Source organism: Bombina bombina, chromosome 6, assembly GCF_027579735.1.
Source record: "Bombina bombina isolate aBomBom1 chromosome 6, aBomBom1.pri, whole genome shotgun sequence".
Taxonomy (NCBI): domain Eukaryota; kingdom Metazoa; phylum Chordata; class Amphibia; order Anura; family Bombinatoridae; genus Bombina; species Bombina bombina.
This window is the reverse complement of record NC_069504.1, coordinates 299,438,390-299,456,804: the sequence shown is the minus strand read 5'-3', so window position 1 is coordinate 299,456,804 and position 18,415 is coordinate 299,438,390. Positions and strand designations below refer to the sequence as shown.

At 35.4% G+C, this 18,415-nt stretch overlaps 1 protein-coding gene across 1 annotated transcript in view; it reads right to left on the bottom strand.

The window, feature by feature from the left end:
• The window catches only part of LOC128664402 (solute carrier family 23 member 2-like), a 391,187-nt gene that overhangs the window by 279,271 nt on the left and 93,501 nt on the right, over window positions 1-18,415 (bottom strand). Inside the window, exon 6 of the mRNA XM_053719234.1 lies at window positions 12,075-12,231. Coding sequence (XP_053575209.1) covers window positions 12,075-12,231 — 157 coding nt within the window. The remainder of the gene's footprint in view (window positions 1-12,074; window positions 12,232-18,415) is intronic.

Here is an 18,415-nt window from a genome sequence, read left to right as displayed (position 1 = left end):
ATGGGTATAGCCAGAGGGCTGGTTATAGGATCAGTGGTATCTGCATCAGTATAATAACACCCAGCGCTATATAATTACATAGTAGTGACACTGGCACATGGGTATAGCAAGAGGAGGGCTCATTATAGGATCAGTGGTATCTGCATCAGTATAATAACACCCAGCACTATATAATGACAGAGCAGTGACACTGGCTCATGGGTATAGCCAGAGGAGGGCTGGATATAGGATCAGTGGTATCCATTCTGCATCAGTATAATAACACTATAAAATAATGTTTTTAATTTCAAATGTACCTTGGTGTCCTTCACTAAAGTCTGTATTTTGGAAAATATCCACCACAGCCTTTTTCTGTGCCTATCCCTGAATATAAGGCCCTTGGTCTGTTTAACTCTCTCTCTCTGTCTATATCTCATAGTCTCTTTCCTTGATCTGTTTATCGCTCTTTCTCTCTCTCTCTCTCTTTATTGATTCATCTATATTTTTTTTACAAATTAAATTGCAGTTTCATTAATCTAAAATATTTCACATATCCATAGATGAGAGTTTTTAAATAATATTTGTTAATTTTATGTAAACAAAATGCTTCAACGGATGACCACCATGAGGCTCAAGAAACAAGTCACCATGATAAATAAATATCAATCTTAATATAATCTAACCAAAAGTTTATATCAATTTGCATCAATGTTTGTGACACTAAAGCTCTTATAAGACCAAGTATGTCTATTAAATCTTTAACACAATGAGAAATAATGTAAATTAAATTTTCATTTTAAATATTGATTATTTCATGTTTTTAAAAAAGACAAAATGACCTTTCTAGTGCAAATTTAAAAATAATGTAAGTTATTCTCATGATGATCAAAGCCAATAAAGGTAAGTTGTGTTCTTTGAATGTATGATTGAAACACTCATAATATAATTGGTCTCTTTTATAGATATTATTGATGTAGTCAAGATGCCCCCTTGTAGTCTCACAATAAATTTGAATTTAAAAATATTTTGACATATATACAACCAATCTTGATCTTAATTAAAAAATGAGACGCATATATTTTAAAAATTCAGCAAATAAGCCATACATAAAATAATTAAAGGGACATCAAAATAGATGAATTAGTTACAATAACAAACACAATGTAAATTGAACTTAATATATATATATATATATCACATTATAAACAGGATACATTTAACCGAAGCAAGCAAATGCCAGATTTCTGCATGTACATTTCCTTAAAGGGTTCAATGGCAATATGAAAGTGGGCTATTGGAAAACTTTGCCAGAAAATCAAGCTACAGTTTTCGTAAATTATTTCTAATTTGTTATTTTCCACATTTTATAAATTGTATTGACCATTTCAAAACAGTTAAAGGGACATAAAACCGAAAATGTTTCCTTCATGATAGAGAATAGAATTTTAAACAATTTTCCAATTTACTTCTAAATTAGTTTAAAGGGATATGAAACCCAAATATTTTCTTTCATGATTCAGACAGAGCATGCAATTTTAAACAACTTTCTAATTTACTCATATTATCATGTTTTCTTAATTCTCCTGGTATCTGTATTTGTAAAAGCAGAAATGTAGGCAACTGGGTAGCGCTTACTGATTGTTGGCTACATTGTAAGTGTCTAATATTCAGAATGAAATATTCAGAGTTGATGATGTAATTTTGTAGATGATAGTAACGTCATTTTAATTACTGTAAACATTAATATTTGGTAATGGGAAATTGTAAACCATTTTTATCATATACCACATAATACAGTCTTCTAAAATTTTGTTTCATGTGAAGCAGTTATAACTCAGCATTTTTAAATGTAAAATCAAACAAAATAATGTTTTGAACACCAGGCATTTCTTGCAAACGCTATGAATGCGTGGCTTCTTGAATGTTTAATGTCGTAAATGCGTTCTATCATACATTCAAATTTGTAACAGTGTTAGTAATATTGAAAATAAAATTATACTTTTTGATTTACATTAGTTCTACAATTAATTATTTTCTAGTTCTTTAAAAATAAAATCAAAACGGACACGTTTAAGAAAGCAAGAATGATAGAACGCATTTGTTGATTTGCAGTCAAAAGTTTTGCAAATACTTGCCATGTTGTAAATAGAAAAATAATTTTTACTTTGAATAATGAACCTGCATTCATCAAAATGTTATTAACAATTTTAACAACTCTGTGAAGTTATATTAAGTATGTCCTCTCCTGTTCCTGTTAACTCTTGTCTCTCTTTCTCCTCTCTCATCTCCTCTCTCCTCTGTACTGATACCCCTGCGCTTCTGAAAGAGCACTCATATTACATTCACATTTTACACTCATTGGGTTTGCACTACTGAAACCCTCAGATAAAGGGAAGTAACTAGACCTCAGGAGAGTAACAAGACCTCACTGCCCCCCAGGGCAAAGGCTGTGGCAGGTACATAGGGATAAGGCTTCTCTATGCCTATTAGTCATCTTTTCCTTTTGGTTAGTCTGTGTCAGAGGAAATCCACAGCCTTCCTGTACATAATATGGTTGCATGTTTTTCTGTAAATTAAGACAGTGGTGGCCATCTTGTAAACCTGCCACCATATTACAAAGGCAAATACATCAACTTTCCTTAAACTGTGAGGTTTTTTCATAGGGAGGCAAAAAGAAGGACTAGACATGAAGCAGGTTGAAACCTACCAGCTCCTCTTGCTGGTCCCTACCAGCCCCCCCTTGCAGCGATGACAATACTAGTTACAAGGCAAGATGCTCCCCCTAGAAGTGTGTGCCCAGTCCCAATTGAGACCTCTGAGACACCTGTAGTTATGCCCCTGTTCCCTTCTTCTTATGCCCCTGCTACCTTCTTGTTACCGGCTTGTACAATCTTATGGAATCACTATTGTTCACACCAGCATATCTACAGAGATTTCACTCAAATGCTCTGACTGTTTGAATCTATTATGTAAATTGGGTTTGTTAGTTTTGTTCATGAAAAAACAAAATGGAGTCAGTATTTTTCTTAGTTTAATAATAGCTCCAGTTTGATGCACCTATGCTTCTGCCTATGCTACAAACAAGAACTATATCTTCTAAACAGTATACATACAGGGCCACATTACAAGTGGAGTACAAAATATTGCTTGCGCAAGTGCGATATTTGCTCTCCACTCAGTAATACCTGCGCACATAAATGTGTGCTTGTATTACAAGTAAAGCGCAATGCAAACACAAATTCGCATTGGATATAAGATTTTCACTCACAAAAGTGCGCTTCCATAGGCTCCAATGGGAGCCTCGTTCTCATGTTATAAGACACGGCTGAGAACCCAGCTCAGTGAAGGGGGTAAGTCACGCAGCGTGGACAGCCAATATTAAATATATAAGTATATGAATATACAGTTTCAAAATAAGGTGCACTCCATCAGTCACAATCCAATTGCCGTGGTGCTGCATATACAATACATATAATTTCCAATATTCACTCCATGTGAGTAGAATAATGCTGCACTCACCGGTCTTGTAGAAAATGTTCCTTTATTATATACAAATGACAATATTCATCACACAAATACCCCCAGACGTTTCGGTGCGCCTCTGGCACCTTTCTCAATGGGTCTGCTTCCAATCCTCCAACAAACAATCTGAGTATATGAATATATATATATATACACTTCAAACATAGTCAGGCACTCTCCGGTGTTAAATCCAAAGTTTTCCTTTTATTGTTACGTTTCGGGGTATTTAGCCCCTTCCTCAGACAGAAAAATACATATACAAAACACATCAAACTTACTCTCCTATATACCCCACCAAGTGCAAATGAACACAGGTGTGTTGGATCGGCGTCCCATTAGCAAATGGACAATTACGGCAACACACCTGGATCAGAACAAAAAAGCAAATGAGAAATGCACAAGTCAAATTGTACTCATAGGAAGCATACAAGCTGTAAGTGATTATTCAATCAATCTCATAATAGCGGCTAGCAAACAATTAAAAGTCATTCAGAGATAGATGTAGTTAACTGCAAATGTCAGTAACAGTATTGTTATATGCAGGGGCACAAAACGTAACGTGGCTGTTCACCCCTGTACAGTACAGTGTCACATAGTATATGATTAGGCTCATAATATTGTATAGGCAGCAAACCACAATATACCAAAAGTTACACCAACAATAAACAATAACAACCCAAATACAGTAAATAGTAAACGAGGCCAACCTAAAAGGTCATATGTGTGATAAATTGATGGCCCATGTACATTTACCCGGGTTCAGTTGACACATACAATAATAGTGGGAGGTAATACTCAATGTCAGTGCGCAAATATCAATACCTACACATGTTTGGCTCAATGTCTTTATCTATGTGTTTAACCTGAAGTGGCAACCATCTCAAAGTATCAGGCAACCCGAGCCCATAGATGCATAATTGTTTATACGTGTCCCCAGTGAAAAGTTACTGTTTTTATGATAGAGATCACTGCAGAGTCACAAGACAAACTGGTCACCATATACCTGCATATATGTGTTCCCATATGGCAGTATTAGTTACCAATAGTCAATAATGTGTTAAATCAGTTTAACTCACAAATTCATACTATATTGTGATAAGGCGATGCGTATGAGACCATTAATATTATTACCGGTACATTTCTGTCTCCCCAGATATGTGGTAGATGTTTAACTATGTGTTTAACCTATTGAATGTTGCTGATGGAGCATGCTTATTTGTTTAAACCCATCGATAACTCACAGCAATCTTATGTTGCAACATAGCTAGTGGAGAACACATGGTGTATAGACAACACAATAGAAGTAATCTCAGCAGTCATAGCTGCGGCTAGACATCGCATATAGGTGGGCCAGAGTGCCAGAAACCCGTCCATATGGATAGGTACATAATTATTGGATGTTAAACTATTCAGCAAACATCCAAGTGGAAAACATTACACAGTGTGTTACACAATATCAACTCATATATTATCAGAGGAAACAATGCATATCCATATTGGTATTAAGTCTTCTAGGTACTAGAGTTTGTAAGTTAAAAATCCATCTGCTCTCTTTCTATAGCAGCAGTTTTGCTCTGTCCCCACCCCTATTCAGAGGTGGGACATGATCAATGATCATGTTTTTTAGCTCAGAGACTGAGTGCTTGGCAGATAAAAAATGCTTGGCGACCGGTTGGTCTGCCTTACCTGTTGCTATTGTGTTTCTGATGGCACACCGATGATTAGCCATGTGGGTCCTCAAGTCATCGTTCGTTTTACCATCATAGTATTTACCACAGCTACAATGTAGCAGATAAACAAAGTTGGTGGTACAAGTTAGGCGAGATTTTTTTAAAGTATCTTTTTTGTTACTCCAAGGATGCGTAAAGAATTTAGCTTGGGTGAGGCCGTTACAAGTGGTGCATCCACTATATCTGTAGCATCCGTTTCTTGGTGTTCCTAACCAGGTACCTGGATTATAGCTTGCTTTAAAATCAGGTTGCATCAGGATATCACGTAGTGACTTGCCCCTCTTGTATCCAATTCTTGGGACATCGTAATCATGTAGCGGGAGACTTTATCACTCTTGACAGTATCCCAGTTCTTCCTCAGTATCCCAGGTGCTTCCCATTTATTGGGAGTGAAAGTAGTGACAAACGTAAGCCTCTTCTCAGTCCCAATATCATCTGTTTTCTTTACTAGTGCTTCATCTTGGGTAAGACCTCCCAGTTCGTTCAATGTTGCTTGGAGATTCTTCTTGTAGTATCCCCTGCTCAGGAATTTCTTATTCATGTCGCATAGTTGTTCATCTCGTAATGTTGTCACTGATTTGTTCCTAATCACCCTTTTCAATTGTGACTTTGGAAGAGCCCGTTTGAGGGCCGGGGGTTGACAACTGTCAGCTTTAAGCAGGGAGTTCCTGTCGGTCTCTTTGCTGTAGAGTGTTGTGTCAAGATGTTGGTGGTTTTTAAAGATTCTCAGGTCCAAGAAGTCAATTTGCGTTTTTGAGTATGTCAGCTTGAATTTCAGATTCTCATTCGCTTGCTTTAAAGTCTCGGACCAGATGATGAGTTCTTCCTCTGTGCCTGACCAGATCAAAAATAAATCATCTATATATCTCCTGTATAGCCGTATTCTAGTGTCCTTGAAGCACTTAGTCATGTGTTCCTCAAATTCAGACATATAGATGTTTGTGTAAGATGGGGCCACATTGGACCCCATCACCATTCCCGCTGTCTGCAAATAGTATTTCTGTTCGAACTTAAAGTAGTTGAGTGTTAAACAGTATTCCAAGAGCTGTGCCAACACATCGATTGGTGGGCCTATATACGAATATTTTTTCAAATGTGATTGTACTGCAGCTAAGCCACCATTGTGGGGAATCACTGTATATAAGCTCGACACATCCAATGTGATGAGAATATCATCATCAGATACATTCCGTTCATCCTTTAATAGTTTAATCAGCTCAATTGAGTCAAGTAGGAAGGAAGCTACATTGTGAACTATTGGTTGTAAAAAGCTGTCAACAAAAGTAGCCAATGTCTGCAATAATGAACCTCTAGCTGAGATGATTGGATGCCCCGGTGGATGCAGTGGGTCTTTATGGACTTTTGGCAATGTATAAATGATAGGTATCACAGGATGTTCCACCGTAAGGAATGAAGGGGCGGGATTCATTAGAAAAGCATTACATAAACATTGGGGAATATTAAAGGCAGATCCTTTTCTGAAAGAGGCAATAGATGATAAACCAAATGTAGTCTTCAGAAAGAATAGAAATCTTAAAAACATTCTTGCACCCTCAAAACTAAAGGGTCCGGAGGGTAATGAAAAATTCAGGCACCTTAAATCAATGGGTCTCACAAAAACCGGGGACATTCAGATGTGGTAGAAAGAACTGTTGCATGTGCCCCATCATTTGGAATAGAGAATCCATTGATAATTGGAACCACACTAAAACAATACCCATCACCTCGAGAGGCACATGTCAGTCTACATATGTAGTATATGGTCTTACATTCAAATGTGGGAGGGTTTATGTGGGAAGAACCAAAAGAAAAATAAAAAGAAGATGTTATGAACACATCAATAATTTTGAAATAGGGTTAAAAACCCACAGTGTGTCAGAACACTTTAGATCCTATCATAAGCAAGATCCCGCTAGCCTACGTATAAGTATCCTAGAAGTAGTGCCCATAGGTTCAAATCCTCATCAAAGACTAATCACTTTGAGAAAGAAAGAAACGAAATGGATTCAACAATTAGAAAGTCTGGCCCTCAAAGGGTTAAATATCGACCTAGATCTTCAAGCTTTTATGCTGTAAAATCCCATTGTGTTATGATAAAAATGACAAAAATTATTAGCATGAAATAAAGGCAGTATCAACTTAATAAATAAATATATATAAATGTAATGAAGGAAGGGAAATGGGTAAGATCCAGTAGAAGAGGTTAAATGGTCAGTGGAAATAATTAGAAATACAGTTAAAATAATTACTGTTATTTTATTAAGTGAATCACCTTTATAAGAATATAGACTGAAATAAAGAGGTATTTTGTTCATTCTATTAGGTTAAATATTATATTATATAATAACCCTGTAATAATAACAAGAGGTAAGGAGATAAAAAGTATGAAGTGTGTTGATAGAAAATATATTTAGGAGTGAACAGTTGAGAAATGTATATCAATATCAAGTATATGTATTAAAGTTATTATTAGCTCGTGTTTTAAAAATGTTAGCATTTCTTGAATAAGATGTTTCCTTTTTTATGTAAGGTAATTTTAAATTATTTTTAATATGTGGCGCTGTAAAAGCGTAAGGTAAACATATAGTCAAATAGCTTAGACACTTATTTATATAAATGCAGGATGTTAGTAATAATGTTGCTTTTCTCCTTTTGAACCGCCCGATGAACTGTTTAAGTGGGCGTGAGAATACCGGAGATCTGATTGGCTCACGTCAGATCAGAGGGGAGGAGTTACCTGCTTTTAAACCATGGACCCCCGCGAAAGTATCATACCTTGTCCATAAGTCTTGAAAAAGTCCGCAGAAGACGGACGAAATGCGTAGACGGCACAGGACAGCAGTCATTAAGAGCACCGCTACAAGGAGAAAGTGATTTGAAAGACGCCTACTTCTGTGACGATTGACAACGGAGCTCACACGCCTGAAAAGAACAACAGCAGAGGGCTGCAGACTACCGCTGCAAAAGTAAGAACCCAGGACTGTGTGTGATTTAAGAGGCGCTTGTTTTTATTTGAACTTTTTTAAGTGCAATATGTATGAATGCGCAAAGAGGAAATATTAAAACTTTTACCGTGAGTTGCGCCTGCGCTCTCTCTTCTTTTGTTTTTGCAGTAATCTCGTAGTCTGATACACTCCTTAGTGTTCAGTGAACTGAGCCACTACACACTCGCAAAAGAACAGAGGAGATCCGAACGGGAAGGAACAAAAAGGCTTCCGAGATCATTTACTTTCTACCATACTCCCTGAGACATTAAGGTAAGCTAAGATCAGTATATTCACACCCAGGAATATCATCTATAAGTGGAAGTTATTTATAATGTTGGTGTGATCTCTCAAAGTAAAAGATTGTTAAAATTTGCAGTAAAAAGCTATTGATCGGGTGTAACAGAAGTTTCTATAAAACGGAAAAAAAAATTTTGTACAATAGGACATCATATGGTGATAAATACGAGTACACTGACAAGAGCTTTAGTATATATAATTATATTTGAAATATAGGCTTATTATAGAGGTTTTGGTTAGCGCTGTTTTTAGAAGTAAGTGTTTATATCTGATCTCTGGTTCATTTTTAAAGCGCTAATTGCTACCGTGAGCTCGCAATAGCAATAACCAGCCACTTGTAATGGGTGGTTATTTATTGTGTGCCCGTACACAGGCAAATTTGCCCATTTACGGGCATGCAATAAATTAGCCCACATTATTTTCATTTTTTTGTTTTCCAAATGAGTAAATATCCTATTACAGAATTTGAATATCTTGGGGAATATAGTAAAAAATAAAAATTAACAACAATCGTAACATGCAGTATGCTATCAATAATTCTCCGTTTTTTTCCCTTTGCAGTAGCATTAGTTTGTTGTGTGATAAAATAAATGTAAATCATAAATTGAAAATGCAAAGTATTGAGAGCTCTTTTCTAGATTTGAAGGCTGATATGACTTGAAACATGTTTATTGCACACTTCGGCCTAGTCTCCATTACTGTTGTAAACTATGTAAACTGGTGGTAACATAAAACATCCCCATAGACTTTAATGGAGATACTTGTAGTTACCACCAGTTTACACAGTTCACGGCATCAATGGAAACTAGTTCATAGACATTCCCACATCACTATCATGTCAAAGGTGTCAACAAGGGTGTGGCACATTTATTTCACTTCCCATCATAACAATTTACTACAATGATGTGCCTTATACAAACAATAGTACAAAAAAAGGATGCAGGTCTTTATCTCTGTTTTGCATCTTGAATGCCACTTACAAACATAAAAGAAAATTTCCTTTGCTCAGGAATGGTAGTCCTTGTAACATATTTCAATTCACATAAATATGTATTTATAATATAGAGAAGAGAAATGGTTTAAAGATGCACAATTATAAATAAAAACCAGCATAATTGTTTATACTGCTATATGAAGAACATTTGCAACCAATAATGGGCTAGATAACAAGTGGTATGCTAACTGTTGGGCGCGAGCGATAAAGGGTAGATTGTGACTGTTTGCGCAAATCGGAAATAGCACACTTATGAGTTGAAAGTAAATGTGCTTGCTGAGCGCAGTAGAATCGAGCATCAGATTAGCATAACTTCAGCATAACTGTTAAGCGCTCCATTGGGGGAATACATTAATGCGTTTGCGATATTTGAAGTTCAACTTTTTTTGTGAGCGTCTGGTTAGCTCTCGAACACAAACTTTTTACTTTCAACTTGTAACATACACACTACCTTGACGCGTGCAAAGAGCTAACTTGTAGAAAAGTTAACGAGCGAGAGTGCTAATTTGCACTTCACTCATAATCTAGCCCAATGTTAGCTTTAATTCCACCCTTTAACAGTTTGAAATGCAAATCATTCTTATAACCTTAGGTATTTGTATTTTAATCCAAGCAAAGTATTTGCTTTTGAATGCAGCAGTCTGTCCATGCAATGTCAGTGATTTTTCTAGAATAGTTCACTTTCCTAACTTCATATGTTAAAGGGACATTTTACTGTAATATTTCTCCTCTTTAATGTGTTCTCGGTTATCCATTTTACCTATGCTGTCATTTGTAGTAGCTGCTAAACTTCTTCTATAATAAAAAAATTCCAGTGTTGCAGCAGAAAGAATCAACCTCATAGTGTGGTGGGTGGGATATAGAGAGAATACTAAGAATATCTGAAAGGGTGTTTCTGCAGAATCTTTAAATTTAATGAACTCTGAGCACATTGCCTATTTAAACACTGAACAAAACTATATGTAACAGACGTTTCAAAGACCAATAAGGAAGTAAAATGTTAGCAGCAAAAAAAGAAAGGAAAACACAATTAAAAATTGATTCATTATTAGTGATGATTGTCTTCTGTGTTTGCTTCCAGTTTTTGAGAGTCTACTACTAAGTTTACTTAAAGATGTGTACAAATATCATAAAATGAGAATTGATCTTGAGTAAGGCATTCAGCCCTTCACAAAAGAAAGTGTTAAGAGCCAAAATATTGCATGTGAAAATAACCACAATAGGATTTCAGGTGGTAAAAATTCTTCAATTTTTTTTTAGAGAATTCATCCAAAAACCGGTGTGGTATTTTCTGATGGATTTAAAAAAAGTTGGTGAAGGACTTAATGCTATGTATTTTTTGTGTTAACTCTGTGCAAAGTCATTTGAAATGAAAAAGAAAAATAGGTTTTCTGATACATTTACATAGCTCAGAATTTGAAAGTTTAATTAAAGAGATAGTAGACCTTCAGATTTATATATAAAATGTTTAGTTATGCATAACAAAACAACTTCACAATTTCCTTTCATTATTTAGTTTGCTCCCTTTTCATGTAAATTAGCTCTGAAAATTTAGAATTTTGTAATTCTCAGAAGTTGAAATGCTCCCTGCTGACTTTTTAAGGCTGCTACATATCTTTCCCTAATTGGCTTTAACTGATAACTGCTAAACAATGAACTTTGTTGCGACATTACGACCATGGCTAGCATTGTTGTCTGTGGACTAAAACCCAGATTGGCTCCTCCAAATAAGGTACTAGGTGGGTGGAGTTTGTCTACTGAAAAACAATTGCAGTAAAACATTGTTAATGTTAATTTATTTTAAAGGGCCATGATACCCAAATGTTGAAACACTTGAAAGTGATGCAGCATAACTGTAAAAAGCTCACTAGAAAATATCACCTAAACATCTCCATGTAAAAAAGAAAGATATTTTACCTCAAAAATTCCTCAGTAGCCACATCCCATTGTAAAGGACTTCTAAGCAGCAAATCAGTATGTCTGTCCCGGGACAGCTAAGGGAGTGGGCTTACGTGCACACTCATCTTATTTCCCTATTCAGTTTAAGGAAGTTTACTATGAAATCTCAAGAGAGTTAATCAAATCTCATGAGATCACAGTAAAAGAGTTCATGACCTCAGCACTGTTGATGCTGATTGGCTGCTGTTCATTTCTTCTTTTTTTTTTACCTACAGCTGTAAAACAAGTATATATTGTTTTACACAGAACTTACTCTGCTGAGCTGAGGAAATTGTGAGGCAAAATATCTTACTTTTTTACATACAGATGCTCAGGTGATATTTTCCTGTCAGCTTTTTACAGTTATACTGCATCAGTTTCAAGTGATTTTGCATATGAGTATTATGTCCCTTTAATAACATTTAGATTTGGCTGATATGTTATTCTCTAATAACACAACAGAAATGTTTTATAGTTACAAGGTGTTCACTGTCCCATTAAGTTTAATTATAAAAGCTAATATTAGCTAGAACAATTAATATAAGAAGAATGATCCTGTATGCACTTTACTGAGTGTCATGAGAATACATATAGAGAATTTATTAAAACATTAAATAAAACATATACCTGGGTATGGAATGTGAAACCATGGAGCATTAGTTATTGCATCAATATTGATATCAGTTCGTGCAGCATATCCATATCTGGTTGGAATTACTGGAAGTATGTCACAGGATGTAAAAATATAACAGACAAGCCAGGATAAGCACATTCCCAGCAACACCTTGGTGAAAAGAAAATATACTTGTATTTTTGCTTTGTTTTTTAAATATGGATATGTACGTAATATAACTATAATAATCTATAAAAAATATTGTTAAAATAAATGATTATTGGTTATAAAACTGAGTTACACCTCTTTAAATCAGACACACACACACACTATATATATATATATATATATATATATATATATATATATATATATATATATATATATATATATATATATATATATATATATATATATATATATACTGTATATATCCATATTCAATAGTGTACATTTGCAAGTTAAAAATAATTTCCTTTTCAACAGTTTAGTATGAACATTGCCTGCTCAATTAAAGGGACATAAAACTCCCCCCAAAACAATTTCATGATTAAAATAGATCATACAATCTTAAAAAAACTTTCTAATTTATTTTTATTATCAAATTTTTCTTGTTATCCTTTGTTGAAAAGCAGTATTCACTATTTCCTGTCATGCAGTACTCCAGACATGTGCACGCTACTTATATAGATATAAGTCTAGAATATCCATCACCTGGGAACAGTAGAAGGTGTGCCAGCTCAGAGGGTCACGCACAAACCCCCGCAATTCATCATGAACAGAAAGAGCAACACCACCAATATCTTTAAACAGGTTTATTCAGCTTATACAGCCAGACCACAGAACTATATAGATATGAGAACAACACAACTTTGATAATAGAAGGAAATTGGAAACCTTTTTTAAATTGTATTCTCTATCTGAATCCTAAAAGAAAAATGTTGGCTTTAAATACTAATAATAATAAACAGTAAACACTTTTACGCTAATAAAAAATAGCCAAATCCCTAACCCAACAAGCAAACATGCCCACTGATAATGCCCCTCTTCAAATCCCTTAGAGAGACATACACACATATCTCTATGGTTTGTAGTACTACACGTTAATTGCACACTTGTCCCCTATTAGCATCACTACACGCACATTTTTGTAATAAGAAATTGAAAGATTTTTAATTTGTTGAGCACTATATAGAAGCAGTTTTGCAACAATGTTTTTAACAATCTTATGAATTGTGCACACACTGCTGTCATTTACTGCTCAAAATAATGCTTTTTTAAGGAAATGATGGCCTAGATTACAAGTGGAGTGCAAAAATATCAGTACTATTGTGCACTAACACCTCTTTTATTTGTGTGCTCATATTACGAGTTACAAGGAATAAGTTAGCACTTGAGCGTAAGCCTAGGGTATGCTAACATTTAGATGTTGGAAAGTGCAGGTGCGCCAAATCCTTCACACAATAGACTTCAATGGGGGCACGTTGAAAAACTCATGTCGGATGTCAATAAGCCGAAAGGTTCAAATAGTGGATTTCTTTACTAGCATTTCAACCATTATTTTCTATTAAGATATCAGTTTAAAACACTGCACATACAGTATACATACATACATATGTACACACACACACACACATATATATTTATACACCTTTGAGCCCTTCACAGTCAAACAACTTGTTAAAACATATATTTCAATGAAAAACCTATGTTTAACATTTAATATGTTTGTGTGTATATGTATATATATATATATATATATATATATATATATATATATATATATATATATATATATATTTATGTATGTGTGTGTATTATACATGTGTTTTGTTATACATATAAGTCTTCTCCAAGAACACTACGGGCGAGATTACATATATATGGCGCAAGATTCAGCGTAACTGCTGAAACTATCGCCGCCAGTAATTTCACCTCACACATCGGGATATCACATATATGGTGCCAGTAGTTCATAAAGTGCCATAAGTCGGATAAGCTAGCGATGTCCAGAAATTAGCGTAAATACAAATTTCTGGAGTCGCCAGTAACTTATTGCAATTTAGAAACTGCCGGCACCTAAGAAAATAAAAAAAATGTCAAATCTCCCGTAAAAATCTAACCCGCCACCTAAAACCGCTATATCCGCAATCCCCCCACATTGCAACTAATAATACAAGTATTAACCCCTAAACTGACAACCCCGCACAACACAATATGCCTAATTAAACTATTAACCCCTAATCTGCCATTCACCCACATAGCAAAGTCCATATTAAAACTATTAACCCCTAATCTACCATTAACCTACATCACAGCAAACCTTATAAATCTATTAACCCCTAATCCTCCAAACCTACACAGTGCAATAATCCTAATAAAACTATTAACCCCTAAACCGCCAAACCCACACAAAGCAAATAACTAAAAAAATTACTAAGCCTCCTAATCTAACACCCCCTAAATTAATCTCAGTTACCTAAATTAAAAAATTCTAAATTACAAACAATTAAAATAAAAAAGCTAACATTACGTAAAAAAAATTATGTTTACAAACAACATTACGTAAAAAAAATTATGATTACAAACAATAAAAATTCTAACATTACATAAAATAATAAACCAAATTATCAAAAATAAAAAAATAAACCTAATCCCTATGAAAATAAAAAAGTCCCCAAAATAAAAACACCCCCTAATCTAATGCTAAACTACCAATAGTCCTTAAAAGGGCCTTTTGTAGGGCATTGCCCTAAGGTAAACAGCTCTTTTACCTTAAAAAATACTAACTCCAGGGGCAAAACTACAGGTGGCGCAGAGGTCGAAATTGCTTCAAAAAACGTTTTTTTTTTACAATAAAAAATGTTGACCTGCCACTGCCTGCACTGATATCATGTGAGTGTGACATTATGCTTCACTAGTGTCTCTGACTACAGGGGTTAGTCTTTCTGTTTTACCCATTGGTGTTTATGTGTGTGTGTATGTGTGTATGTATGTATGTGACTGTGTGTGTATTTATGCATGTATGTGTGTGTATGTTTGTGGAATCAGCAAATTACAGACCTTGTTACTACAGCATGGGGGGGCAGTGGGTAAACAGTGTCACTATACAGTATCACTATATACAGTACGGGGGGGCTGGAACATGTCACAGACTACTGTGGTCACTTTATAAAGTACTGGGGCTGGTAGGGTCAGGCCAGACATCTCACCTGCAGATTACAGACTGTGTCACTGACTCACTATATACAGTACTGGTGGGTTAAACAGTGTCACTATATACAGTAATATGGGGTCATACCATCTCGCAGACTGTGTGCACAGGGTACCTTCTTTTGCAGACATGTAATCTGATTCACATTTAAAAAAAAAAAAAAAAAAGATATGTATCAAATTCACTTTTTTTGGGGGGGATGGAGGGAGGGGGGCCCTTCTTAGATTCCTGCACCTGGGCCCTGTGGTTTCTAGTTACACCTCTGACTAAGTCCCCCCTCTAACAGTAAAAACCCCCACCCAACAATCCCCCAAAATAAAAAAACCTAACACTAAAAAATCCTAAACTACCCATTGCCCCTAAAATGGCATTGCCCTTAAAAGGGCATTCAGCTCTTTTTCAAAGGCCCATTAAAACCCTAATCTTAAAAAAAAAAAAAACCTAAGCCTAACCCCCAGATAGGTACTCACGGTTCCTGAAGTCCGGCAGTGAAGCCTTCTTCCAACCGGCGATATCTTCTATCCTCATCCAGGAAAAAGCCAGCGCAGAGCTGAGGGCGGAACTGAAGATCACTGACCGCGGAACTGAAGACTGGCGACAGCGGAACTGAAGGCTGGCGACCGCAGAGCCATGGAGCATGGAGATCCCTTTGTACGATCACCACCTCACACTGAGGATTGAATTCTTGGTACGCGTTTACATATGGGGTACCTTTAATTCCTATTGGCTGATTTGAGTCTTTAAATTCAAATCAGCCAATAGGATGAGAGCTACTGAAATCCTATTGGCTGTTCAAATCAGCCAATAGTAAAAAAAAATACTAAGTCCCCCCTCTAACAGTAAAACCCCCCACCCACCAAACCCCCAAAATAAAAACCCTAACACTAAAAAATCCTAAACTACCCATTGCCCCTAAAGGGGCATATGTATGGGCATTGCCCTTAAAAGGGCATTCAGCTCTTTTTCAAAGATCCATTAAAACCCTAAACAACTTTCCAATTTACTTTTTTTTGTTTATTGAATTTGTATTGATAATATTGCAAAACTTACAATATGTACAGTAGAATAGAAAATCACAAGTAAAATTTGTTTACAGGTAAAGTGATCATAATACAACATCTTCTTCATATAAGTCCCTTTAGTCTTTGTAGTTGCATTTTACATAATCACTAAGAGCCCATAGTGAGAATTCCTGCAACCTTTAAATCCAAGTGTTTTAATAAAGGATACAAAAACAGGGTAGGTCTAGGGAGGGGAAAAACTTGGTGTGGGGAATTCTAAACTATCCTAAAGAAACAAATAGCCATTCAAGATCATATTATGTGACTTATCTAGGTCTGCCTTAACCTATATTCACAAAAAAATGATAGGAGGAAAATATAGTTATATACTTGTCTAATTTAACATATTGGCTTATCAAAGTGGGGGCTGTCTGGTTTTTTAATATTGGTAATGTTCCCATAAAAACAATCTATCATAATATACTTACATTTTGCCATTCTTAAGATTATATTTCTCCAATATCAACAATATATGAACCAATATCTCCCAATTCTCTGATGAGGGTATTTGTGGTGTTTACCATAGCTTGGGGATCAATTTTTTACCCGTGTTTATCATGATTTGGGCTAAGTTTCTTCTAATTTTACAAGAGATTTCTTGAAGAGTATTAAACAAGAAGATTACCGGGGAGAATTCAATAGATTGGCCTATAATTTTACATATTACAGCATGAGTCTGTTTCCAAAATGGTGATAATAGATCAGAGCTCCACCATATATGTAACATATCTCCCTCCTGGCCGCATCCTCTCCATTTATTGCTAGCAGCTTGGAACATATATTTCAATCTGCTTGGTGTTAAATACCATCTGGTATCTTAATATTTGTTTCTAAGGAGGAGGAGGACTGCTTCGATTTTGCTGTTGCATAGGCCCAATAGTTCCACTGTTTGGTGGTAATGTTTATATTTAGTGCTGAACCCCACCTATGGGTATAATACAGTATTTGTGGGAGATGGAATTGTATTATATGTTTATACATTAGGGATATAAATCTTTTTTTGACCATGTCATTTGCACAAAGAGATTCGAATACTGTAAGAGGTCTAAGAAAATTTGTATAGAGTTTATGTGTTTCTATTTCTTGTAGTTCAGCTATGGGTAATATTTTTCCTTCCTTGGCTAAGCTATATATTGGGATAAGGTCCCTAAATTTACTTGGTATAGGTTGCCGTGGGTCAACCCATGTCTCCCTCACAGGAAATTCCCTATTCAGGAGTAGGGTGGTTAACGGGGAGTGTTGAGAGGATATATTATGACATTTATTTTGAATGGTTGTCCATTCGGACCAGGTTTCTCTTATAATGGGAAATGGAGTTGCTTTATTTGTAAGAGATAAGGATGGATCCCAGCATGCACCCCCCAAGTGTGGAATATCTAATAATTGTGATGCAAATTGGACTACTTTCTTAGGTAAATTTTCATCCTGTCTGCACCAATAAATGATCCTAGTTGTGGTAATTGCTTGATTGTAACAATGTAAATTAGGGACTCCCAGTCCTCCGTTTTCTTTAGGTGTATATAGAATAGTTTTGGACAATCTGGGGTGGTTATTTTGCCATATATAGTCATTCATGAATGATTGTAGTTTGGTTATCTCATTATTAATTCCTGGAATGGGGCTTAACGTCATGGGGGTAGTAACGTCATGTTTGATGCCAATATTCTTCCTAGCCATGAAATATTATTTTTGGGTAACCAATTTAAAGTCAGACTTCGAAATTTTGAGAGTAAATTTCCCTAATTTAGTTTGCGGAGATCATCCAAATTCGCTGTTAGATAAATACCCAAGTATTTTAAAGCGTTGTCATTAATCTTAAAGGGACTTTTTTGTTGAACCGTGTGAAGTGTTTCTTTTAGGATGTTGATAGGGTATAATTCAGATTTTGTGGAGTTTATTAGAAAATTATACACTAAGCTATATGATTTAAATTCATCTTGTATTTCTGGTAAGGAAATTAAGGGGGAAGTGAGTGTCATCAGAATATTGTCTGCGAACATAGCAAGTTTATATATGTGATCTTTTATTTGGATACCTGAGATTTTGCTGTTGCTGCAAATCTTAACTGCCAATGGTTCTA